General features: G+C 39.0%; 1 protein-coding gene across 2 annotated transcripts in view; it reads left to right on the top strand.

Annotated features, from left to right (window-relative positions):
• CUNH11orf49 (chromosome unknown C11orf49 homolog) overlaps positions 1 to 25835 on the top strand; it is an 81928-nt gene that overhangs the window by 15484 nt on the left and 40609 nt on the right. For both annotated transcript variants that reach the window (XM_027719520.2, XM_039378292.1), the window contains exon 3: positions 11691 to 11821. In XM_027719520.2, the coding sequence (XP_027575321.1) occupies positions 11691 to 11821 (131 nt within the window). The remainder of the gene's footprint in view (positions 1 to 11690; positions 11822 to 25835) is intronic.

Below are 25835 nucleotides of genomic sequence, written 5' to 3'. Positions count from 1 at the left end.
GTACATGGATTTGCAGGACTGAATTTGTTGATAAATCTTTCTGGGGAACCTACAAATAATTGCATATTTCTCCACTAGGAGTGTTGCTAATGGACACAAAGCCTTTCTGGTAAAGTCCCTTTGTTGCATTCCAGTCTTACCTCTACGGAGAAGAGTTGTCAGAAGAGCAAACTCTCTTCCTTGTAATCTAAGTTTCCCCAGCCCATATTAGAAATGGGATTTCAATACCCCCTGTCTACTGTGCGTGGAGTATGCATTTTATATGAGAGCTATGGGAGATCTGGGGATTGTGGATAAATCAGTTTATTTATGATTTAAATTATGTGAATTTCGGCTGGAATCTGTAGATCTGTCACCTGAAGTGGGATGTTTTTAGTTACAAAATTGCTTGACAGCAGAAACAGCGTTGGGATTTTCATATGACAGACAGGATCTATGAATTCTTGATTTTTCCCGGAGTTGTTTCTTTGTAACAAACATCGCAACAGGTCCTAACCTGACAGATATGCTGATTGGGATGACTGCTGTTGAGTAAACAACTGGAAAAAATGCATATATTAATGGCAATAATACACTGATTCACGCTGTAGTTTGTACATGTTGCCAACATATTAGAAAATGTAGTATTTTCTTCCCACGTACTTGAGAATCTTACAGGTCAGTAGATACTCAGTAGATACTACCTTGCAAAGAAATACAGGGGGGATAAAAATGCAAGGAATCTCTTTAGTAAGCAGAACTGTCTTGGAAGACTTGTAGCAAAGGACTAACATAAAATTGATCTTTAAAGACAGTATTTACCAGTGATGCTTTATGTGGTAATATACTTACCATACTGTTTTGGTGACAGAAAAATCTAGAGGATTTGCCAAACCATATGTATGTTAGCACTTGATATCAGCATCTTGTCAGCACAGGGTAGTTATCCATAGATAACTCTTCACTTATACACTGACTTGAGCTGCACTGTGCTCTTGCTTCTTGAAGAGAGGCAATCAAAACTTCCATGTGCAGTGTGATCAGATTATGATGCTCCTAGCATGTATTCACTGATATAATGGTGCAGTCTTTGCCCACTTCTTCCCTATTCCTTTACATCACAGAAACTATGTATTTATTTGTAGTCTTTGTCAGAATAGTTTCAGCAGAAGTGGGCTAACTACTTTATGGAGACCTTATGTAGTCGGGTATGTTTGTATTCATTCTTACAGCCTTGAAGGTTGAAAGGCAACACATTTGCCATGGAGCTGAGTTTTCTTTGGGTAAAGCCAGTTGCATATAGGCAGTGTTGATGGCTAACAATACTGCAGGAAAAAAAAGTTTGACATTTTCCAAAAGCTGAAGTCCAATAATGTGGCAAATGGTACAAGCACTTAGACTTTTTGTATCTAACTGTGTCTGTGATTTTTCTCTGGACTAGAGTTGAATGTACTATTCTCTGGCTAGTTTTAGTTTGTAATTATTACTGAATTTGTGTCAGGGGAGGTTTAGGTTGGATATTAGAAAGAGGTTCTTCACCCAGAGGGTGGTTAGGTGCTGGAACAGGCTCCCCGTGGAAGTGGTCACAGCACCAAGGCTGCCAGAGTTCAAGAAGTATTTGGATGATACTCTCAGGTACATGGTGTGACTCTTGGGGATGTTCCTGTGCCAGACTAGGAGTTGGACTCGATGATCCTTGTGGGTCCCTTCTAACTCAGAATATTCTGTGATTCTGTGATTATTATTGCATAATTCTATTTATGCTTCCAATTTTTTTATTGCTTTTCATCATAGTTGCTGATGTTACTAGTGCAAATTTGGAGATGTATACGTGATCCCAGCTGGGAGTTAAAATCAGAGTTTTGTGATTTCAAATGTATGAATGTATACAGGCTGAGGGATGAGTAGCCCTGCTAAAAAAGCCTTGGGGTGCTGATGGATGAGCAGCTGGACATGACCCAGCAATGTGCACTTGCAGCTCAGAAAGACAAACGTGTCCTGGGCTGCATCCAAAGCAGCATGGCCAGCAGGATAAGAGGGGTGATTCTGCCCCTCTGCTCTGTCTAGTGAGATCCCAGTGGAGTACTGCACCCAGTTCTGGGGTCCCCAGCACAGGAAGGACATGGAGCAACTCCAGAGCAGGCCACTTAGATGATTAGAGGGATGGAGCAGCTCTCCTATGGGGAAGGGCTAAGAGTTTTGGGATTGTTCAGCTTGGAGAAGAGAAGGCTTTGGGGTGATTTTATTGCATCCTTCCAGTATCTTAAGGAAGCCCATAAGAAAGGTGGAGAGTAACTTTTTGCAAAGGCATGTAGTGGCAGGGCAAGGGGGAATGACTTCAGACTGAAGGAGGGTAGGTTTAGATTAGATATTAGGAAAAAATTCTTTACTGTGAGGGTGGTGAGGCACTGGAAGTGCTTGCCCAGAGAAGTTGTGGATGCCTCAGCCCTGATCTTCAAGATCCCTTCCGACCCAAAGCATTCTATGATTTTATGATTACTAAACAAGTCTGGATAATTTAGGGAGAGAGGAGAAAGGACAAAATCCGAGGATTTGCTGAAAATTGATTTGTCTGATCTCAATTAGAAAGTAACAGAGGAGAAATTTTTCTTTGTTATGTGCATTTGTGATTAAGTTTTTCTACTTCCCAGTCCATCCCACTGTCTGCATTTGGCAGTACAACAGAATAGATATGGAAGACATTCCTGTTCCTAAGAAAATCTTTAAAGAGACTTCTTTATATGTTCTCTTTGTGGTTATTTTACCATAACTCATTTCATCCATTGGGTATTTTGTAGTGCTTATCACATCCTTTTTGGGATGCCACAGGGTCTTTTGTTTAGTTTTATTTTCTCTGTTAGTCTGCTTTTTTTAATATCTTACGTTTCTTATCACATATCTCTGCTGTGTTTTTGTTTGTGTCCTTGCAAAAGTAAAAAAGCCTTCAAGTCAGAATTGGTGAACTCTGGCAATCTTATATTGTCCATCTTCCACCGAGGAAAGGTCTGTAGTAGAGCTTACCATGATGCAAAACAGGTATGCAGTGCTGACATCACTTTGACATGCATCTTTCTCCATCATTCTGGAAAACTGCTTAGCTCTGCTTGCTGAGTCACTGTTGGAATATATAGGAAAAGATGAGAAAAATAAATATTGATATATCCACAACAGATGTAGTGGGACTATTTACAGTCTTTTGCATACAATCTGCAATGTATATATAAAGCAGTAATCTCACTTCATGCTTGCTCATGTGCTGCAAGGATTGGATTTACTGCAGCTTCTCTAAATGTTTTGAAGAAAACTGTTTTAGCAATGTGAAATTGGCAACTGGAGTTAAGTAGAAATGCACAAGAGAATAGCAGCTTTGGAAAAACCTAACAAAGTAGAAAGTTTGGTACACATCAGTGTTTTTTTCCATATTACATATGGAAAAAATTAGTCTTAAGAATTACAAGACATAGTGTTATCTTAAGAATTACAAGACATAGTGTTATCATTTTCTGTTAGGACTATATCTTTTTTCAACATACTGTTTCTTCCAATGAACTTTTGGTGTCTCAAGCTGTAAGAGGATCACTGTTGGATGCATGATAACTTCATCAATAGCTGTAACTCTCTTTGTATTACTTACTCACATGGTTTAGTTCTTGTTTTAATGAAGCACTTTGGCATGGGTCTAGCCTACTTTATGTGTATAGGAGATCAATTTCGGAGTTCTTGGCTTCCATCTGTCTGAGCTTATAAGACTTTCTATTAAAGCAGTGTAAGTTTGAGGAACACTTTGTTTTTCCCAGAAATATCTTTAAGGGAAGATGGACCAAAACTGAAGTTGAGATTGTTTTTTTGTTGGGTGTTTTGTTTGTTTGTTTGTTTTGTGTTGTTGGAAGGACTTTTGTATTTATTCTTAGACTGCAAAATGTTGTTGTGTCTCAGAAAGTCCTGAGGAGCATTTCTAATTGCTTTGCTGTGTGTTCCACTGTGGACAAGGCCAACAAATGTAAAATTTCTCTTAAATTGGATATATCAAGCTGTAAAAATCAGCAAATGCCTGCAGCAATGGGATGTGATAAGATCCCATAATAGGATTCCTTATCCTTTACAGGATAAAATCCCTTAACTATGTCTGCATCTCCATGAATAGCAAACCGCTGAAAGTCTTGCAAGCCTGAAAAATGCATTTTAAAAACATGGTTTATCTTTCTTCTCTTTAAAAACAAGCAAACAAACAAGTTTAGTTTCTAGAAATCTGGATGTCTTCGGAGAACCCGAGGTTTTCTGTGCTGTGCCGTGTTGAACCCATACAGATCCCAGAATACATTAGCTTTAGAGACTTGCAGTAACCTCATGTCCTACAAAATTAATCCTATTGTGTATCTTCAAACGAATTAGACAAACTGTAGCTGGTCAGCGCTGTAGCCAAGCAGCTGTGGTGAGCACAAAATGGTTTAGCTAAGCAATCTTTGAATGTGGAGTTAGCAGTAATGTGAAATGAGGTAGCTTCATCTATACTAAGGAATTTTGGCAAGGTTCATTTGTTGCCATGATGGAAATATTGTAAGCTGCTCAGTCTTTGATGTACTATAGTTCTTGCCAAGGTAATTGAATAGGTGAAAGAGTATTAGTTGTAAATTTTTTTCTTCCTCTGAAATTCTCCAGTCAAACCAAGATTGAAATGAGCAAATATGGGATCTGTATACATGGCACCAGTATTGAACCTCTTTGGAACAGTTATGGAGTTATATTTCAGTATTTCATGGATCATCCTAGTCATAACCTGATTGTGCTGCTACCTTTTAAAATTACTAAAAGTCTAATTTATAAAACATGGAACTGTCCTACAGTAGGAGATACAGGAGACTACATGCAGAATGGAGCAAGGAGGCCCTTCCTTATGCTTATACTTTGGCCTTGACTTTGAGGAGTCAGTTTGTCTTCATTTGGCATTACTCTTTGATCTTAGCAGATCAAGATGGGTGCAGTTATTCAATAATTTTCAAATCCATACTCCTCTTTTGGTGGACATTTGACATTTTGATATCAAAATCCATCTCCAGCCGATGTCAACTCCATAGCTCAGAACTGCTGTTAGGTTAGAGGAAATCTGAACACTACCTTGTGTTGCTTGGGTTTTTAATAGTGTTTTTCGTCTTTGTAAAATCTCTCCCTTGCCACAGGTTCGCTATGTGGTTTCTGTAGCATCTTGCAGCTAGTGAATGAATTCCCCAACATGACAGGGAGGGCAGAAATACTTGTTGGTTAATAAAAGAAGACAAAGAATGGAGATCATGGCTGTGTGATAATGAAGCTTATTGAGGACTTGAATATTCCATACCCTCAGAATATAGAGGGTTATAGGGTGGTTCAGTAAGGAATGTTCTTCTTCCCCCAAAATGTCAAGTTGGACCAGTTTGAACAAATACTAAATACATTAGCTGGAGAGTTAGCAGTTTTCTGTGGGTAGTTATACTTCTGGATTGTTTTATTGTTTATATATATATATTTTAATATATATTTTAGATTTGGGGAAAAAAAGGCAGGGGTTTTTGAGGGAAGCTGGGTAGCAACTTGCAGTAATCTCCATAAAAAATAGTTATAATGGTGTTCATGCAGCTGTTTCTGTGATGTGCAACTCGCACAGTTTTCTACTGTAAAAACTTAATCTCTCTTTATACCAGTGAGACCTTTGCAGACTTGCTGAAACACCATGTAGTCTGAAATAGTACCTGATCAGACTGAAAGAACTAGTCATGGTTGATTGATGCTTATCTGTGAAGGCTTCTTTTCCCTTAAGCACCTTGGAGGACTTCTGCAGGGTTATTTACCGTCTTCCATTGTATGCCCTTTCCCATCTTCCTGAATACTAGGCTTCCCAGCTCATAACTCTGAGAAGAAGCTTTATTTCACAGTAGAAAAGGGCCCCAATATGTGGCCTATTATATCCATATCAACTTGCTTACCCTTTTCAAACAGCTATTGTGTTTTAATAGGGCCCTGCCTGGCAGGGGGAGTCCTTAATTCCTACTGTGTAAGAATGGTCAGCTTGAGTTACAGCAAACTGCAGGATGCTGCACTGATCAAAAGGCCTCTGTTTTTACAGATTCTCGCTCCCCCCGTTTGCTTTTTTAATTTTTTTTTTTTTATATATAAATCCTGGGCTAATAACACAGTATGGTCATTTTAGCTTGTGGAAGCCTTAAGGTGTTAAATTACTGACCTAGCACAGGAAAAATTATCTAAAAAAGATAAAGTGTTTCTGGGTAATAACAAGCAAGCATAGCAACTCCCTTAATCCTTTCCTTCTCCAGAATCTGTAGACTGGTCTCAGAGGGTTTGATTTGCTACAAAGCAACATAAGAAAGCTTGTTTGCTGCCTACTCTGAGCTGTGTCACAGGTGGTGTGGTTCATGTCCTTTATCCCAGTACATGGGATAATCCCTGTACCACCTGTATTAACTCTGCTATGAATACAGAGATTCCTGAGCCTATACCAAAAAGTCTGAAAACACATAATTAAAATTTGTGTCACTCCTTTCTGTCTTTCCACACCCTTCAGGGGAAATAAACTTGACTGGGTGAGACAGAAAGGATCTCAAAAAATCCAGTCTCTGTGTTTGCAGTGTTACATTACCCAGTCTTGCCAAAATTTTGAGTGTTAATGATTTCCTATCTGCCTGGTTGTTAAAAAAACAGATCCTTAAGGCCAGTCATCAGGAATAACTTTTAGCATCTGTTTTGTCATAACGCATTTTGGAGGAAGTGCCTAAAAAGCACTGATAAGTTCATTAGAGGAGGAGGGTGATTTCCTTGAGGCTGACTTCATTGTCCCAAGCTCTAATTTCTATGGAATTTTAAAAACCACTTGATACAAGAGCTTTGAATTGAGGAATGCTAGTGGTCCTATGCTACCTTCTGAGGGATAGCTACAGAAACAGTCCAATGATTCGTCTGAATATTGCAAATAATGTAGCACACTTAAACCAATAGGTGAAGAATAAAATGATCTTAAACTACATTCGTACAGCAGTAATTTAATCTGCACATCAGTTAATTTTTTTTTCCCCAGTGCTGCCTACAGTTTTAAGTGTTCCCTCTCAAGACTCCTTCCAGACAAGGTAAACCTCACTTTGCTGTTTCAGAGCAAGCCTTGGGATAAGTGTGATTGGTCATTTGGGGATGCTTTGTGTGGATGAGTGATTTAACAACAGATATGACCTGGGATTTAAAGCCTTTTGTATTTCAGTATTTTCTATTGCTAGAGCTAGTTCTTTGTCACCCATTGTACTGTAGTCTCTAATCCTAATACTCCTGATTATCCCTACTTACTGTGCTTTAGTTCACACCCTGAAGCAATCTTGGAGCTCATGACCTGGCTTCCTTTCAGATGGAGCTAAACCGGAAGATGTGTTCCTACTGCAAATGAGCATTCAGTCCTTGGGACCAGACTAGAGCTAGTCTAGAGCCTATTTTGTGAGAAAACAAACCCTAGGATGCACATAATGTTGACAGCAGATCCTCTGCACTGTTTCTCTCCACGCATTTTTTGGTCAGTCTAGACACAACCTTTGATGGCAACTTTGCATTTGAGATTACCTTATCTTTTGCTAAGACATTCTGTTTTAATGACTTAGACACCTGTGTAATTGGGGAGGAAAGTTGTGTGTGTAAATTGTTCATGCTGAAGAAGCAGTATAAGCCTTCAAAGTGATTTCCTTCCTTCTTCATGCTCTTGATAGAAAATACAAGCAGTAATGCTATAAGATAAGGAATAATGGTCATTGTTCCTTGTTTTCCATTTAGTAGAGGAGGGATCCTGTAAGCTCATTCAGATCTTTGCATGGTAACCAAAGCTGGGACCTGCTAGGGGGACAGCAGGGTCCTGGCAAGCTCTTCTGTCCTTCTTGAGGACTTGAGGCTTTCTCTGCATTGTGTGTATTTGGCTTTACTCGAGTTCAGCAGGCAGAGGCTAACTGCTGTAGTGGGTTTCAATTGGGATGTTACCATAGCATCCTGGGACTTTTACAATCTATTTAGAAGTCCAAAGGTTTGAAAAGAGTGCTTGAAAGTTTCTGAACTCTGGCAGGTTGCCGAAATGTAATTACACAAAAGACAAAGCCTTATGAAAGCAGCTCTGTACAAAAAAGCAGCACCTGAGTGCTAGAGTTCCCAGCATAGCCATTTGAGAGCTAGGGCTGTTTTATCACAGTCCTCTCCCAAAACTTCTTTCTTCCCCTCATGTGCATGTGCCATCCCACAAGCATAGTCTGGGTGTGCTGCAAAACACAGCTTTCTCAGCAGTGACATTGGAAGAGACTGTTTTGTGACTTGGCTGCTTTGGGGCATGTAAACGAAAGGAGTGAGGAAGTAAATATCTTGAAGTCCCTACTGTAAAAATTTCTTTAGAACTTCCCATCAAGTGAGAACCTTGCATTATTCTTCTCTCATCTATCTCCAGGATATTCTCCCAAGCGAAGGGGAAAAGCTGTTTTGTTAATGGAGTATGCAGTTGCATAACAATTCTTGTGTGAAGTATGAGTGTTCACAGTAAAACTGCTGCTAACTAATGAACATTCAGTTCAATTTGTAGTCTTGGTTTCAGCAAGACAAATAAAATAACACGATTAGTAACTGTTTGTTAATGTTCTAATTTACCTACTTTATTTACTGGTAATGTAGAGGACTGGAGCAACCATTAAGTTTGCAATAGGAGGCTTGGAGATTTGCAGAGTTGTTGAAAGCTTTCCTCTGGAAGGAATCTCTTGCAGATGGCTGCACTAAATGCCAAAAGGGGAGAAAAAAGTTAACCAGAGAACTGAAAAATTATTTTCCCTGCTTCTGAGTTCACAAACCCATTTCTAAATGATTGAGGCCAAAGTAATAACTTGTTGAGATACCCTGGTTTGTCCATAAGTCTTTCTCTTGCAAATGTGCTGATAAGCTCTGACCACCTAACCTTGCTAGCAATGTCAATTGTTCAGTGAGAGAAATTGGAGAAGATATCTGTTCTCATGTATATAAAAGTCATAGGCAAGGTGTTGGTCATACTCCCTACCTGCTGTTGGAATACTTGTAATGGCTTTAGGTTGTCATAATGTCTTTTTCTTCCAGAAGAGTTTACCTGTAAGCTTGCCACATTGATAGTAACTTCACCTGTGGGCAGCTGTTAAAAGAAAAAGTGGCCACGTTATTTTGGTACTGCTCATCTACCTGTGATAAAGGAATTTCAACATATATTTTGTTCAAAATGTATACTGTTCCTGTCCCTTGTAGAGGTCTTGACCCTGCCCGTGAATAGATCTGTTGACTTGCCATTGGGCTGCTTGCTGGATAGCTCCATCACAGGCTGGCTCCTTTGAGCTGAACTTTTACAGCTTATAAAAAGGAATTTATAAAGTGGGGTGTCTGAAATGTAGCATCTTAACTGGGATAAAATTCTGACTCCCATGCTTCCAGACTTGAGCTTTTCGGGAAAATTTTTTCCATTGTTTAGTTAAACAAAATCCTCTTTTACTCAACTAGCTGACGGCGCTTGGCTGGCAGCACATCCAGGTGTGCTGACGTTCCAACATATCCACCCACTCTTTTAACTGAGTAAGCAACAACAAATGATATCATAGCCTTCTGCCTGGTAGGTTTAGAGCCATCCCATGCTGAAAATATTAGTGACTTGAATTTTCACTTATTAGAAATAAGGAGTAATATAGTAGGGCTGTCTGCTGTGAATTAATAGTATGTTAGCTTCATGTCCAGACCTTTCCATTACAGTTGTGCCAGCATCTGCTTCCAGAAATTGCATGTTCTGTAGTCGTTCTGAGCAGGATAATTTGGTGCATGTAATTGTATCATTGTGCCTTCATCTTCTTTCTCTTCTAAAATGTCTCCCTTATATATGTTATCTTCCTGAAAGCTGCCTTCTCCTATTACACCAAGTTTCTTCCTTTTCATTTGTATCCTTTTCTCCATCAGCCTGTCAAATCATCAGCAAAACAATGCAAATCAGAAATGAAAAAAAATCTTACAGGCTGTGGTTTGGGATGAGAAGATCTGAAATTCCATTTCTAGCTTTGTCACAGGCATCTTGTGGGACCTTTTGCAAGTTACTTTCCCTTACTCTGAACTCACTTTAAGACAGTGAGCTACAGCACTTTGTAATGAATACTCTTTACTTGCAATGATAGTCATGTAATTTTGGCATATTTTGATCTGGCACATGATTTATTTATTTAATCTCTTGTGACAATGACACCATACAGCAGTGGTGCATGAAGAATGCTTCATAAATATGAAATACTGTATTTGTCCATTATATTTATAGAAAGAGTTCTCCTAATTCCAGAATTCAAGAATCATGAGTGTTTCTTAATCGCAAGGTAATTGTACTTATTTTATTTGAGTTGCATTTCCTCCTAGGCAGGTGGGCTAGAAACTGTACTATTCAACACATGACAAGAAATTTGCATTTGCTCACATGTGTTTGAGAACTAGGATGTTAAAAATGAGAAATTATGATTCCTTTTGTAAAAACTGAATTGGCTTCTCTCCACATAAACACACAGGAACACACACACAGCCTCAGTCGATATGTGACTTTTAAAATTTTGCTCATCTCTATCTGGTATAATTCTCTTTCAAGTCTGAGACCCTTTTCTGTACTATGAAGGATAAAGTGATTTAAACTATTTATATTTAAAGAGGTGATTTAAAATTGCAAACTGAGAGGGTTCACTGACCACCAGATTTTGTGTGTTGTGGAGATGCTACCTATGGAGAGGTTACGCTGTGATGAAAGTAAACTTGTATCTTTGCATTAATTCTCTCCTATCCGAGGAGTTAAGCTGCTGTCCCAAGTGAATGTTTTTAATGATCTCTCTGGAGTGTTTCAAAGCTTTGTCCCACTTGCATGATGCAGAGCAGAATGCACAAAATCTATCTTTGAGGCAACCGTGTCATTATACCTTTTGGTATATAATGTTTGTATTTGCATTTCTTTTGTTCTTGCATCTTGAGCTTTACCGTGCCCAAAGGAGAACTTCTTGTACTTCAGAGAAACCTTTGTAAGACAAATGTTTGCTGTAATAAGTTAGCCTAAAGTGCTTACAGCTCATATTTTAGAAATTTATTCTAAAATACAAAAATGTGAGTGTCAAATTGATATTGACCAGCTACTCTTTTCAAAATGCACTAATGGAAAGTGTTGTTTAGAGATGTGTCAGTCATCTTTTCATGACAACTGCAGTAAGTTTTAGATATCCAATACTGTCAACTTTCAGTAACCTAGAAATGAAATCTTGAGGCTTCTGTTAAAGAGGATTTTTTTTTTTTGTGGCTTTACAGAAAACTGTAATGAGAATAGCAGTGAATTTCAAATGGTACTAAAAGAAAGGGCATCTTTTGGTCAGAAAAACAACAGTTACTCTTGACCAGCCATTTTTCCAATGGATTGTTTTCAAATAAGTGTCTCTTGGACACCCCTTGCTGGAATTCTTTAGAATGAATTTTATTTTCACAAACCTCTAATTCCTATAATTAAATTTCAATGTGTGGTTTTTGCAAATAGTCTTCTCTCCAGAGAACAGATGGGTATGAGCTTTGGAGATTTGGTTTCACAAAATGTAATGGCCAGTGGTTTCCTTGCTACTGTTCTAGCTGTTCCCAGAACATTCATGTTGGTTCAGCTTTCTAATGTTCTTATTTTGACTTTATCTCCACAGTTTTAACAGTGTGAGACAAGGAACACACATCTTATTCCGTGAGTTCAGCTTTGTTCAAGCCACCCCTCATAACAGGGCATCTTTTCTTCGGACCTTCTGGAGGTGTTTCCGAACAGTGGGGAAAAACGGAGGCAAGTATTCCAGCATCTGCTGCTGTCCTGTTACCTTGACAATAAAATCATTAGCTAGGCTATTAATGCAGTACAAATAGTGACACTTCACACTGTGTTCTAATGTTCTAACATTGTCAGTAGGGAGACACCGTCTCAGTTCCCTGTGGAATGGTTAAAAAATGCTCCCGGAATAAAATAGTTTAGGAGCACCTTGTTCCTGGTGCTTCTTCTGTTAGAGAACAGCATGTCAAGCAACAATGGATCAGAGGGAGGACACCTATGGGCCTATGCATCGGGATGGATCGGAAAAAATATGTGCTGGGGATTGGTGTTTGGGACCCAGAGATGGTTAGAATATTGTATGTGGAGCATGAAGGAAGGAGGTGCTGAGATTATCAGACAGTCGAGGTAACTGAGTGCTTTGTTTAGGAGCCCTGCAGGAGGTTGGTTGTAGCGGTGTTGGGCTGTGGGGTGGTGAACGCTGCCACCTGAGTTGTGCCTGAACTAGTCCTGCCACAGCTCCTAGATGATTGTGCAAAATCCTAATGGCTGTGGAAGGGGACCACTGACAACTGTGTGACCTCTTCCACAACCCTACCCACACATAAAAAGCTCCAATGGCAAAATAACTATTCAGCACTGTACTATCATGTCTTGTTATTCTTATACTGCACTCTGTATATTAGTTATTACAGAACTGGCCGGAGTTCAAAATAAACTCATGTAACTTCATGCAACTAAAATTACGTTTTGCTTTACTTTTTAATTTACTATTTTAAGCAAATACACTGAAGTTGCTGTACAAATATGAATGTTGCTGGGGTTTCTTTTACTATAAACCTCACTTTTTTGCAGGCTATTCAGCCTCATTTCTTCTTGCAGGAAAGACTAGAACTGTCTCTTAAATATAGATAAAAACTCACCTTCTGGCTAGGCTTTGCAACACTTCTATTTATGAGTTTGCAAGACTGTGAATAAAGACTTTTTTGACATATGCCATTTAGATCTTTGGAAATTAAACAATCATAGTTCAACATGACAAAATCTGCAATTAACTACTGAAGTAACTGACTGCTGTCTGTAACACCTTCTTCCCAGTGATAGGAACTTCGTTATGTTATAAATCATTTGCTTTAGTTCAGGGATAATATTTTAAACATTTCAGGCTAATCGTATGATACTAATTTTAATGAGGACATATGTGATTTGAGATCGGGCCAAGAAACATGAAGTATAGACTCCTAGAACATATTTCTGTAGGAGAGTTAGAGATGCTAGTTAAAAGTCATCCACCAAAACTGGAACTGTTAGTGGTAAACCTTATTGACAAATTGAGAAGAAACTTATCTAACGGAAAGTACCCACTGCAGTACTTCCAGTGCAAGTTTTCATCATTTATCTAGCATCTGAATTCAGCCAGATGAAGGGCACCTGGATTTGTTGGAAAGAACTGAAAAGTTTTAACTACATAACATCTCCCTTCTCTTTTAGTAGTTTTATGTAAGTATGAAAAAGGTTATGGAAGAAAATGTAATTGCCAAGGTACTTGGAAGAGAAGGGGTGAGCGCAGGAACAAAAGCTCAGGTCGATGTTACTGTGCTCTGGTTGGGGCCTTAAAAGAGTTCAATGTGTATTTTTCTGACCTTAAAGTCCAGTAGCTTAACTTTTTAGTCTGAGCAAATATGGCATGTTTATCTGTATATTTATACATTTGTATGCATTTTCTTTTTACATTAACTAGAGACAGAAATACGTCACTTTGAAGAAGTTGCTTTCAGTATTTTCATCTACTTAAACCAATTTCTCTGATTCTCTAGCAGTAATTATTGACTAGAACCTGGATTTTTTTTTTTTTTTCATTTCAGTTTTATTTGCTATGGGATTTTTTCTGTTATACTTGCGTGTAAGGGAACTCATAACATTCATGGCCACTTAAGAACTGAACTAATTGAATAAGAAACTGAACCTGTGCAACATGTTGGGTGAAATATGGTTATTACCACATAGACTAGGCCTGAATTTCTTTCTTTGACTGTGACTGCATGGGAAACCCATGCTGGAGCAGGCTTGTGGAAGGACCTGTGGACCTGTGGCAAGAGGAGCCCATGCTGGAGTAGCTTTGCTGGCAGGACTTGTGACTGACTCCATGGGGGAGCTCCTTGCTCCAAACTGAAGCACTGTATTCTTGAAAGACTGTACCCCATGGAAGGGGCACATACTGGTGCAGTTTGTGAAGAGCTGCAGCTTTTGGGAGGGTGCCATGCTGGAGAAGTTTGTGGAGGACTGTCTCCCGTGGGTGGGACCCCATGTTGGAGCAGGGAAAGAGAGCAAGGAGGAAGGAGTGGCAGAGACAATGTGTGATGAACTGACTGCAGCCCCCATTCCTGGTCTCCCTATGCCACTCGGGGTGGGAAGGTGTAGAGAAATCAGAAGTGAAGGTGAGCCCAGGAAGAAGGGAGGACTGGGTGGAAGGTGTTTTTAAGATTTTGTTTTATTTCTCAATATCCCATTCTGATTTCATTGGTAATAAATTCAATTTAATTTCCCCAAGTCAAGTTTGTTTTGCCTGTGATGGTAATTGGTGAGTGATCTCTCCCTGTCCTTGTCTCGATCCACGAGCCTTTCATTATATTTTTTCTTGAGTGTCCAGTTGAGGAGGGGGAGTGACAGAGCAGCTTTGGTGGGCACCTGGTGTCCAGCCAGAGTCAACCCACCACAAGGAGGTGGGTAAGTTATAGATTCCTGGTAAGAAATTCTGTTTATGGTTATCATATGCTGTGCGACAGAGCATGGGACCAATAACCTGCTGCTTCTGAAATTAGAAGCAATATAGCTCGGGTTAACATCCGTATGTTGCTTTTGACACCTCAACTAGAATTTCTGTATTTGATACCCTGTGTCAGGTGTATGGAGTGTTATTCATCAAATGGCCATTTTATGTCAATGGAATTTCTGTGTGCAGAAAAGATGAAAATATACCCTTTGTTTTCTACAGCAATGTTCTACTCTGCCCCAGTTTTCTCTCCTGGGTTTGTTTCTGGCCAGGAGTTGCTGTCTTCATTGTTATTGTCATTGATTTATGTCTGTGAAGAACATCTTTTGTCTTCCTTTGTCAAAAATATTACATTCACTATCTTCCAGGTCTTCTAGGATGTTTTTGGTTTTAGTTGTTCCTTTACTGCTATTTTTCCCTCTCTCATTTACTTTAAATTTCATTCCAGATTTGAATTTCATGTTTTAAGAGGAGTTGAGTGGTGGCTTTTTCTTAGTTTTCTCCATCTGTGGAGGGTAACCCTGATAAACTACATAAATGCCAGCCCTGTGGGGATGTAGGTCAACATAATAAATAACTTACATCAAAGCTTGTACCCTGGCTGAAGGGAAGCAAGGGAGAATAATAAGGATGTAAGATGATGCAATTTCCAAGCTTATACAAGCTCATAAACCCCCAAACAAACAGAACCCTCACCTTTCCACTTCTGAGTGTTTAGTTGGGATTTTAGAAAAGTAGACAAAATCTCACAAATAAGTCAAGTGATTTCTTAATCTGGCTGCTAGATGCTCCTCCTTGATGCAGGGAAATTTACTGCTTTGTTTGCCAGCCTTGAAATAACCATGCCTTGACTTGGAATGTGTGTGTCATTCACCCAAGCAGATGCATCTAGCCATGAGTTCTCAAAGGGCCAGTAAGAGAGAAATCTGTCTGAATACAAGCAATACCTAAATGTAACAATCCATGTATGTGCAGAACCATGTATATAGTAATTGAAATGCACTAATGTTACTGTTTCTCTTGGAAAATTACTGTATATGTTACTTTTCTGCTAAATTCCTTATCCTTTTGAATTACTGGAAGGTGCTTCTTTATGGAGAGATGTAACAGCTTTTAGGTGACGTTTTTCTATGTTAGCTCTGCTGCTTGCTGGGTTCTACTTCATTGCCCTTTATAATTCCCCTTTGTTTGGAGACTAGGTTTATTTTTATTTAGCTTCACTAAATGTGATAGTAACACTTCAAAAAGTAAAGAGAAGTTTGTTGTTTGGGGTTTTTTTTGTTGTTTTGGGGTTTTTTTCTTAAGAGGAATTCTATTTGGTGATATGCTGGATCTGTTTTACAAGATTTTCCACTGGTTTTAGAAGCTTAGCAAGATGCAGAGTTCTATTTTCAAGTATGCATAAGCATATCTGGGATTCCAGGCATAGGGAATGTGATACCAGGACTAGAAAGAAACACATATTTGACAAACAGATGAATGTGATTCAGTGTCAAGAAACTGAGGTTTCTTTTCGAAAAAAAATTCACAAAATTTCTTATCATAGAATCATAGTTTATGCTGAGTTGGAAGGCAACCATCAGGATTATCAAGTCCAACTCCTGGCCCTGCACAGGACATCTCAAGAATCACACCAGATTCCTGAGAGTGTTGTCCAAGCGCTTCTTGAACTCAGCCAGACTTGGTGCTGTGACCACTTCCCTAGGGAGCCTGCTCCAGTGCCCAACCACCCTCTGGGTGAAAAACCTCTTCCTGATATCCAACATAAACCTCCCCTGACTCAGCTTTGTGCCGTTTCCTCCAGTCCTGTCACTGGTCAAGAGAGTGAAGAGAACAGTGCCTGCCCCTCCTCCTCCCCTCACGAAGAAGGTGTAGACTGTAATGAAGTCTCCCCTCACTCTCCTTTTCTCAAAGCTGAACAAACCAAGTGTGACCTCAGCTGCTCCTCATAAGGCTTCCCCTCCAGATCCTTCACCACCCTCATGACCATCCTTTGGATGCTCTCTAATAGCTTAATGTTGTTTTTCTATTGTGGTGCCCAAAACTGCACACAATATTCAAGGTGAGGCTGCACCAGTGAAGACCAGACTGGGACAATCCCCTCCCTCAACTGGCTGGCGATGCTTTGTCTGATGCCCCCCAGGACACAGTTGGCCTTCCTGGCTATCAGGGCACTGCTGACTCATATTCACCTTGCCATCGACCTTTCCACAGTACTGCTCTCCAGCCTCTCATTCCCTAGTCTATACACACAATCAGGGTTGCCCCGTCCCAGGTGCAGAATCTGGCACTTGCCCTTGTTAAACCTCATATGTCTGGTGATTGCCCATCTCTAATTTGTTGAGGTCTCTTACAGGGCTTCTCTGCCCCTGAGGGAGTCGACAACTCCTCCCAGTTTAGTGTTGTCAGCAAACTTACTTAGTATTCTTTTGAGCCCTGCGTCCAGGTCATTAATGAAGATGTTGAAGAGAACTGGGCTGAGGATGGAGCCTTGTGGAACCCTACTAGTGACCAGATGCCAGCCTGATGTAACCCATTCTCTGTAACCCTTTGTGCCCTCATTTAACATGTACAATGATATGCAACACCCACAGAGGTGGTTAGAGGATAGCTAGTGTTTGTATTGAGAAGCAGAGAGCATAATGATCAGTTAGCAACAGATTTCTCCCAGAGGAAGGCAGAATGGCCAGAAGTCTTGTTTTGCCTCTGCTTACGCTTAAATTGACCTCTTGGAATCTAGCTGACCTGCTCTTTTGAATTGTCTGTTCCTCAGGACTCTTTAATTAAAACTGTGCTTTCTCAATTTAACCAGCGCCTGCAGAGTTCTACTGTGAAGCTTCATAAGGTCAACATATGCCTCTCCCAACCCCCATGGCTTTCATGTCTTGTTGGTTCTCTGTTTTTAATTAAAAAGATTTTTCCTTAAATGCTTTCCAGCCAATTAGAGAAATTTTGCACTGAGAAACTTGTTCCAGGCCTGATGTATTGAGAAGTGAACAGAAAGCTCAGTCAGAACCATTGGCACTTTTTTCCTAGAGCCCCAGCTTTCTTTGTGCTTTTCAACAGCTTTTCTCTTTTTTCTTTCTTTGCACTGCCCCCCCCCCAATTTAAAACTTCTTCCAGCAAAAATAGTTGTTGTTTGATACCTTAGATATAGCACCAAAACATAAAACTGCGGCAGAAAGTATGTTGGACTATATTGGTTGTGAATCCTTTTTGCAGACTTGCCTCCCTTTCAGACAAAGAGTAGTGTTACTGCTCATACTGAAATAGCATCTTCTTATAAAATTACCATGTTTCTTTCACGTTTATCTCTTGGTGTGATGGCTACCTCTTTGTTTCTGCACACTTGATTTAGAAAATTGGAAGCCTAACCTACCTCTGGGGCATGTGGAAAGGGAGGCTTAGCACAACCAAGCACATAAGCTCTGTCATGAAATGAGGAGAGTGGTGTCTCTCTGACTAGCTTTTCTTGAGTTTGCCAGGAAGGTTAGATTCCTAACAAAAAATAATAAGTATCCTATCTGTATAATTCATGTAACCTGGAGATTGAGAAGAGCTAAGTGGACCACTGTTGTCCAATCTAATTTTTGAATGCATTTTGCTGACAAGATTACTTTCTTGGGGTTATCAAACTCCTTCCTTCGCTAGTGTCATTCTAATGCTTCCACATGTAACTGGGGTTATCAAACTCCTTCCTTCGCTAGTGTCATTCTAATGCTTCCACATGTAACTCTTTATATTAAATTCCTCTGTCTTTTTTTACTCCCTCCCTTGTAAGCTGTTACACTATGTCCATTTTTAGTTTAGCCAATCTCTGTTTAGTGAGATCCATAGAGCAATATCGTGATGATCACAGCAAATGTCAGAATCTTCTTTCCTTTCCGTTTTGTTATTAAAACTAAATCAGATTTTTATACCATATTATTGTAGGAAATTTTTGATGAGTCAGTAAGGTCTCATAGTATGTCCTAAAGGTAATTAAGCTGTGGATTTTAATAAAGTGTTCTTTGGAAACTCATTCTTCAGTGAAATAGCCTTGGCTGAAATGTTCGATCTTCAACCTTATTCACTATATCTTTGTCCTAGAGCTGTTGCTATTTATGATTTATCAACATAGCTCTACCTGGAACCATTGATTACTCTGGAGTATCAGGACAAAGGGTTTCTGAAGCTGGGGAGAAATAAGTGGAGGATTACATTTTAGAGATGGTGAGCTGTATCTACAAGCACTGTAAGTTAAAACATCTGCATTGCATAGATCTAAAATGCATTGCAGTACTCATTTATAGAACTGGGTCAGTGATGAAGTCCTCAGCTACTCTCTCCCTGGATTAAGTTCATACCATTCTGTCAATGCAGTTTGTGAAATTAAATGTAGTACACTGGAAATTCTCCTTATCTAATCTGGTTTGGGGGTTGTTTTTTCCCCTCTAGTATTACATTTCCTTTTCAACTGTCTCTGAACATACACCAGCTCTTCTTAATTTTCAAATGTTTTTTTTCCATTTCATATTGTAGAGGTATATTTCTAGATGTACATTTTTGGAAAACCAATAAGTGTTTGTTTGTTTTCTAATATTTTCTGGCTATTTTGTGTCTTTTGACAGTACTTCACTGGTTGTATCATTGGCAAATTAAATTAATATGTCCTTTGCTTCTTGTGAAACATTTAAGTAAGCAGTGATCTTTGTTGAAGTCTGCTAAGCAATTATCCAAAATTCAACTGGTAATTATTATTACTATTTGCTTTGCAGTCTTTTGGCAAGTTTCCCATCCCTATGACAGCATTTTTATTCAAACCAACTGAAATGGATTTTTTCAATTAAGACTTTTTTAGGTTCCAATATGGCCCCAAATAATTAGTATTCCGAATTGTGGGGAAGTTCCCTGGAAGAAAATTAGTTCTAAATTGTGTGACCTGGTCTGGGATTCTGAATGCTCCATGTTTCTTATATTAAATAAACTTGGTCTATCTCTTCTCTCATTTGTGACAAGTCTTGAGAGATGATCTGCACACTACATATGCATAGGCAGTCATCCAGTAGAATGTCTAGGAAGCCTTGGTTTCATTAACTAGTATGTTTTATGATATTTTTGAGATGCTGAAAGGGAGAGAGAGAGGTAGAGAAAGAACATGCAAATCTTGGTTCCTTTTACTGTGACTTTCTGCAAAGAGGTTGTAAGAGAAGAAGAGTCTGTGAAGCCCACATCTGCTTTCAGCCCACTGTTGGCTCTCAACCTTCCCTGAGTTGTGAAAGTGCCTGTACTGAGGAAAGTATTATCTTCATCCCTTCTCAGTGAACCATAAAATATACTTCTCCTCATGCTGTTGGCTTCAAGTGTATGTCTGTGCTGTGTAATGCAATGTTTGTATAATAAACTCTGGCATCTCTGTGTTGAGCTGCTGTGAGCAGTGTAGGTGCAATCTGAGGAACAGCATTATAAATAAGGAATGTGTATTCCAGTTCAGCATGAACAGAAGAGTAAGGACTCTCTTTTACACATGTGCAATTAAGTCTTTGATGTAGCCTTGGTACTAGGAGTTATCAGTGTAAGTGAAGTGAGAACTACTTTTTTAAGTATCGTTGTCCAGCTGCACGGAAAATCCCTGAATCAGAAATTTTTGTGTCTTTATAATCCCAGCTGCTTCTTATAGCTTTCCTCTCTGATGGTCTTGTTATTCGTCATTTCCATCATTGCAAATTCACTTCCTAGCTTTCCTAAGTTAACCCAATTGATTTATATAGTGTGCTCCTGACTCTGCATTCTCTGTCTCCTATTGGGTTGAGCAGTCTTGACCTATATCTAGAAGTTTTTTTCCTGTTTGTTCATTGTGAATTTGGACAACTACAATCTCTAACCTCCTGTTCTTCCACTTCATCTATTAGTTATACTCACAAAAACTTTAAGTTATTTTGATAAAATAAGTTTTGGAGTGCCATTTATTTCTTTTGAGGAACTGATTTTTCCCTATGGTGTTAAAAGGACTGACATGAGCTAAATTTCTGTTTCTATAACTATGTTACTGAACTCTTCCAGCAAACCTTTTCTTGTTAGACAAGATAATTGATTCCTAGAAATTCATAACCTCTCAGGAGTTCCCTACTTTGCACTTTGCTTTGAGGCCTTGGTTCCATGTTTGACTAAAAGTGTGATGTTGAGTTGGTTTAGCTAAACAGTACAACCATGCTTAGGTGCAGAAGTTCTTACATCACTTCAAAGTTGCCTTACCTCAGTAAACAGCTGTAAGTCTGGTTTAAGTTGGTTTGATAATGTATAAAGTTGTATATGATGAAAAGGATTGTTGGCGTATATTCTGTTATGCCACTTTCAAGGATCCTAGATGAGTATCAGTAGAAGTGATCTGCATGATTAGGACTTTGATATACTACTACTACTTTGTGAAATGGTGATAAGGTAGTACTGTGGAAAACCTGTAATCTGCAAATGAGTTATGAAATGTGGGCAGTAATATTTATAAGTTAAGCTTGATCCATTTTGAATTTGTTGCAGGACGTGATTCTGATAATGTGTGATACCTTCCTTCATAAGCTGATCTGAGAGTGATTTGCATTCTGTGATTCTACTAAGCATGAATCTCACAACCTCTGCTAAAAAGATGGACCCCTCTTTATCTTGGAGGAGGAGATATTTAAATATCAATGAGCTCTTCTTGATCCCTTTTTCTTTCTAGAGCCATATCCCATAGGATTCTTCCAAGGAGATCTATGAAGCCATTAAAGCGTGCTCTTCTGAAATCCAGGACTGTGGTCCTTCTTATTGCCAGGTAGATAAATTTCTGAAACCTTCATGAAATGGTTTTTCGGGTATAAAGAAAAAGACCTTATAAATGCTTCAGGCACAGGAAAAGCTTCCATAGAAGTTCACACTTTCCTAGACTTCAATGTCAGTTAGCCAAAACCCAAAAATCTGTAGGATAAAAGCATTGCTAATTCTAGTGCTCAAAAACATACTTGTCAAATCTTGTCTCCTCTGAGGTTTTCCTACATTAATGTCTAGACCCAGAAGCAGTCAAAATTTACATCAGCTAATTTAATAAATTGGTATTTATTCTCCAGTAGAACTTGTGTAATATTTGTAATGGAGTAATGTGGTATTTCTCTATGGAAAAAGCCAGAGCATCAAGGTGGGCTGGAGAGGACATAAGAAACCTAAAGGAAACCAAACACTTGAAAAGATTTTTTTTTTTTTCCTATTTGAAAGTACAAGTATTTCAGGTTCCGAAGTGTTACTAGTGTTCATTTTCGTAGAGGCAGGAGAGAAGTCAGAAAAGGCAATATTGTCCTGCATAGAATTGCAACCCTTCCCCTTTAGTTCCTTTGTGTTGTAGGACAAACTGTTTGTGAACTATGTGCGCCCCCCTCCTCTCGTCAGCTCTTTACCTGCCCATTTTTTAATTATTTATCTGTTTGTTTTGATCATCTGTTTCTGAAATATTTGTTTGTACCAGCTATGGTATCTGGTTATCTGTTACTACTTTCTCCCTCCACTTTCTGCTGGAGTTAATGTATTGCATATTCAAAGTTCTCCTAAAGGAGAACTCCCTTCAGTCAAATTTCCCTTATATAATTCCCAAAGTAACTTCTACATTATCTGAAAGGAAGTCAAGCTTTTGATGTGTCTCTGCATCACTATCTGTATCAGAAACCAAGCCTTTTCTTTATTTCCTCTTTCTCATCCCCACTCCCCATGCTGCTAATAGGTATTTCTTCATTTCTGCTGGCAGAGGGATAGCCTTGCTGTGAAAAGTGCAAAGCAAATGCTAGTTAACATGATTGGAGTAATGAACAGTTAATATTGCAGCTTGTTCCTGAAAGAATTTAAATTTTTCTGTCTGCTCTGATTGGAAACTTCTTTTATCAAACCCTTGAAATGACTGAGCATAGGTACCGAGAAGTGTTTCATGGCTCTCTTCTGTGATGGACAGAACCTCAAATGTGATGTCTTAATTTTAAAATTGTGATTAATGATGTACCTGCTATCTGGATCTCCAGGTATTTTACAGACATTAAGGAATGAAGCTTCCCAAAATTCTTGACAATACTATTTTCATTTCACAGTTCCAGAAAGTGAAACAGGGAAATGAAGTAATTAGCTGAAGTCTGCATAGTGAGAGGTAAAATCAAGATATCTGGCTTTTTGAGATTGTTACTTCAATTTTATATACTAAATTTGTATTTTTGCTACAGATATAGGATTGTTTTACTGTGAGACAGGTAGGAAAACAGACATATGTTAGTATAAAGCAGTATCATTTTAGATAAATTATTTGTAAGTCTGTCATCTTTTTTATTTTTTACAAGTTTTGAGAGTACTTATTGCCTTATTCAGGATAGTGGACCACTGTGCATGACCTGCATGGGATGATGTAGGATGTATTTGTAGTTGTTTTCAAGTTTGATGTTATAGTCTCCTTCACTATATGCTTTTCTCAACAAAGTCTTTAGAGCAAGATAGAAATCAGTCTAGTTAACATACATCATCAAGTTTGTCATCTCTAGTGTAGAACCACATGCTCAGTATAATTTTTCTGACCATTCTTCCCTCTTCTGGACAGGAAGGTTATTTCATGTGTGTGCAGTAGTAATAATGTATACCCTGTCTGAAAGAGCCTTGGCTCATAAGCAGTCTATATCACTCAGAAAGGCAATCTTGGTGTACGGAAGTTGCTAGCTTCTAAAGTAAAATTGGCAAGAGATTTTCCCTTTTGAAGGAGCTCAAAATAGAAACTACTTTATATGCTGAAATATCTTCTTTATTCATCTTCCCTCATTGTAAATTCAGACTATTTCCCTTTTATATAAAGGTTACAGTCTTTTGTTGTTTTTCCATAGCTTCAAAGTACTAACAAGCAGAGTCTTGTTCAAGCATGTTGTTCTTCAAGGGACCACTGTATAAAATAGCAGACTGTTCTTTCCCCTTAGGTCCAGTCTGCTAGGTGAGTTGCATGTAGCGTCTACTGAAAGATTTCTTAAGATCTGTTCTGTGAAGGGCCTTCTCCTGAGTTCTTTTATTTAAGCAATGAAACACAGAAGCTTAGAACCTGATCTGGCTATGTCATGCCTTGCTTTTTATCTGGAAAAACAGGCTTAAAGCTAAGCTTTGGATCTCAAACCCAGCAAAGTGGGATTTTGGCATTTGTTTTAAAGAAGCTACTGCATGGGAAAGTTGAGTTTGTGCACTGGTGTAGCTAGAGCCAAAACTAAAGAACACCTGCTGGACATTGTCCCTTGTTGCAGCTTGTGTCCATCAAGTCTTGTCCTGTGAGTATACGAGATGCCTAAACTAGCAGTCTAATGCCCTTCTTTGGTAGTCAGCAGAGAATGCCCGATCCACTGGGTAGTTTTGAACAGTTCAGATGGGCTTCCTGCCGAGTCACTATCTGGTAATCTTTCTCTCTATTGATTACGTTTGGAGTTTAGGTAGAGCAGACTTTTCATTGAGGACCTAATTTCGGTGCTTGAAGTTAGGCAGCATAAAAATTATCCTTTCACTCTGCATTTCGAACATTTGCTGTTTTCCAGATTAGTGGGTTAAACCCTTAGCAAAACGTATCATTCTAATGCTGCTGTGATGTTTCATTCTGGCACTCACTGTTCTGTAAAGCTTATGAATAAACCTTTTAGGAAAGGTTTTGGTTCCATGATACTTTTCTTATCTTACCAATCTTCCACAGCTTTTGGATTTGAAGTATCCCCTAAGCAAAGCAAAGGAAAGTGAGTACTATATTAAATCTTACTAGACTAGAGGAGCTAAGGAACAAATCAATGGTCACTGAAACAAAATTTGTAATCTCATGAAGTATTTCCTTTGAATCCTAAGACATCTTGCAGAACTAATATTAAAGAAAAAGTCTAGTAAAATGTTATTTATCTGTTTTTCAGAAAGTAAACACTACCAGCTTTAACAGATTGTTGTGAGTTGACCCTGACTGGATGCCAGGTGCCCACTGAAGCTGCTCTGTCACTCCGCCTCCTCAACTGGACAGTCAACAGGAAAATATAACTAAAGGCTTGTGGGTTGAGTTGAGGATGAAGAGAGATCACTCCTCAGTTACGGTCATGGGCAAAACTGACATGACTTGGGGAAATTAATTGACTTTATTACCAATGAAATCAAGAGTAGGATAATGAGAAAACCAAATCTTAAAAACACTTTCCCCCCAGCCCTCCCTTCTTCCTGGACTCAACCTCACTCCTGATTTCTCTGCCTTCTTCCCCCACCACAGGCCACAGAGGTATCTCCACTCTGGCACTTGGAGCACCTCCTGCCCTTCTTTCTTGCACTGACCTTGATGTCTACAGAGCTGTTTCTCTCACATAGTCTCTCTCCAGCTGCAGCTGGTTTGTTTTTTTTTTAACCCTTCTTAAATGTCTTATCCCAGAGGTGCTACCACTGTCACTGATGGGCTCAGCCTTGGCTAGCAGTGGGTTCATCTTGGAGCTGGCTGGCTTTGGCTCCATTGGACATGGGGGAGAAGCTTCTGACAACTTCTCACACAAACTACTGCTGGAGCTCCCCCTGCTACCAAACCCTTGCCCCACAAACCCAACACACAGATGCAGCAACTAAACATGGTTACTAAAGGAAGCAGTTTCTTGAGAAGTAATACAGCTACTGAAAACTTTGTTCATTATTTCTTTTGACTTTCTGTTAGAAGAATGTATCTGCAACATCGCTCTACACACACAGAGCCTGGAGCTTTGTTTTACAAGGTCTTACGCTGACTTAAAAGAAATTAGATTAGTTCTTGTGTACTCAAAATACCATTTCTGATAATAGACATGCTTTAGGTGTATGTAAAGGGAATCTGTAGGCAAACAGCTGATACTGAATAGGCATTTGAAGGATTTTGTTGATGCCAATTGGAAGATGTAAGCATTTTCCTCTCTTTTCTGCTGTCCTTGTTGTACCTAGTTTGCTGGAGCAAATGTAGGATGAGCAGAGAAATTCAAACTGGCAACTGCTGAATCCTAATCCTGTTAATCTGTATCTTTGGCAAATCACTTAATCTTAGTGTACCTTCATTTTTCTATTTATAAACTGGAGTTCCACCTGTTAGATTAAATTAAGTAATCTTTGGACATACAAGTTTTGGCTGGATGGGTAAAACTGAAAGTTCTTGGCTCCCTTTACAGATCAAATTTGATGGAGTCAAGGCCTCAATGAACTCTCACTTTTTTGTTACTGATAAACAGTTAATTTTAGACCGATGCATGTAAACTTTCAGCTTCT

This window comes from Pipra filicauda, unplaced genomic scaffold, assembly GCF_003945595.2.
Source record: "Pipra filicauda isolate LSUMZ 115617 unplaced genomic scaffold, ASM394559v2 scaffold133_size2016399_pilon, whole genome shotgun sequence".
NCBI lineage: Eukaryota > Metazoa > Chordata > Aves > Passeriformes > Pipridae > Pipra > Pipra filicauda.
The sequence above is the reverse complement of the archived record's forward strand: the minus strand, read 5'-3'. Positions and strand labels throughout refer to the sequence as shown.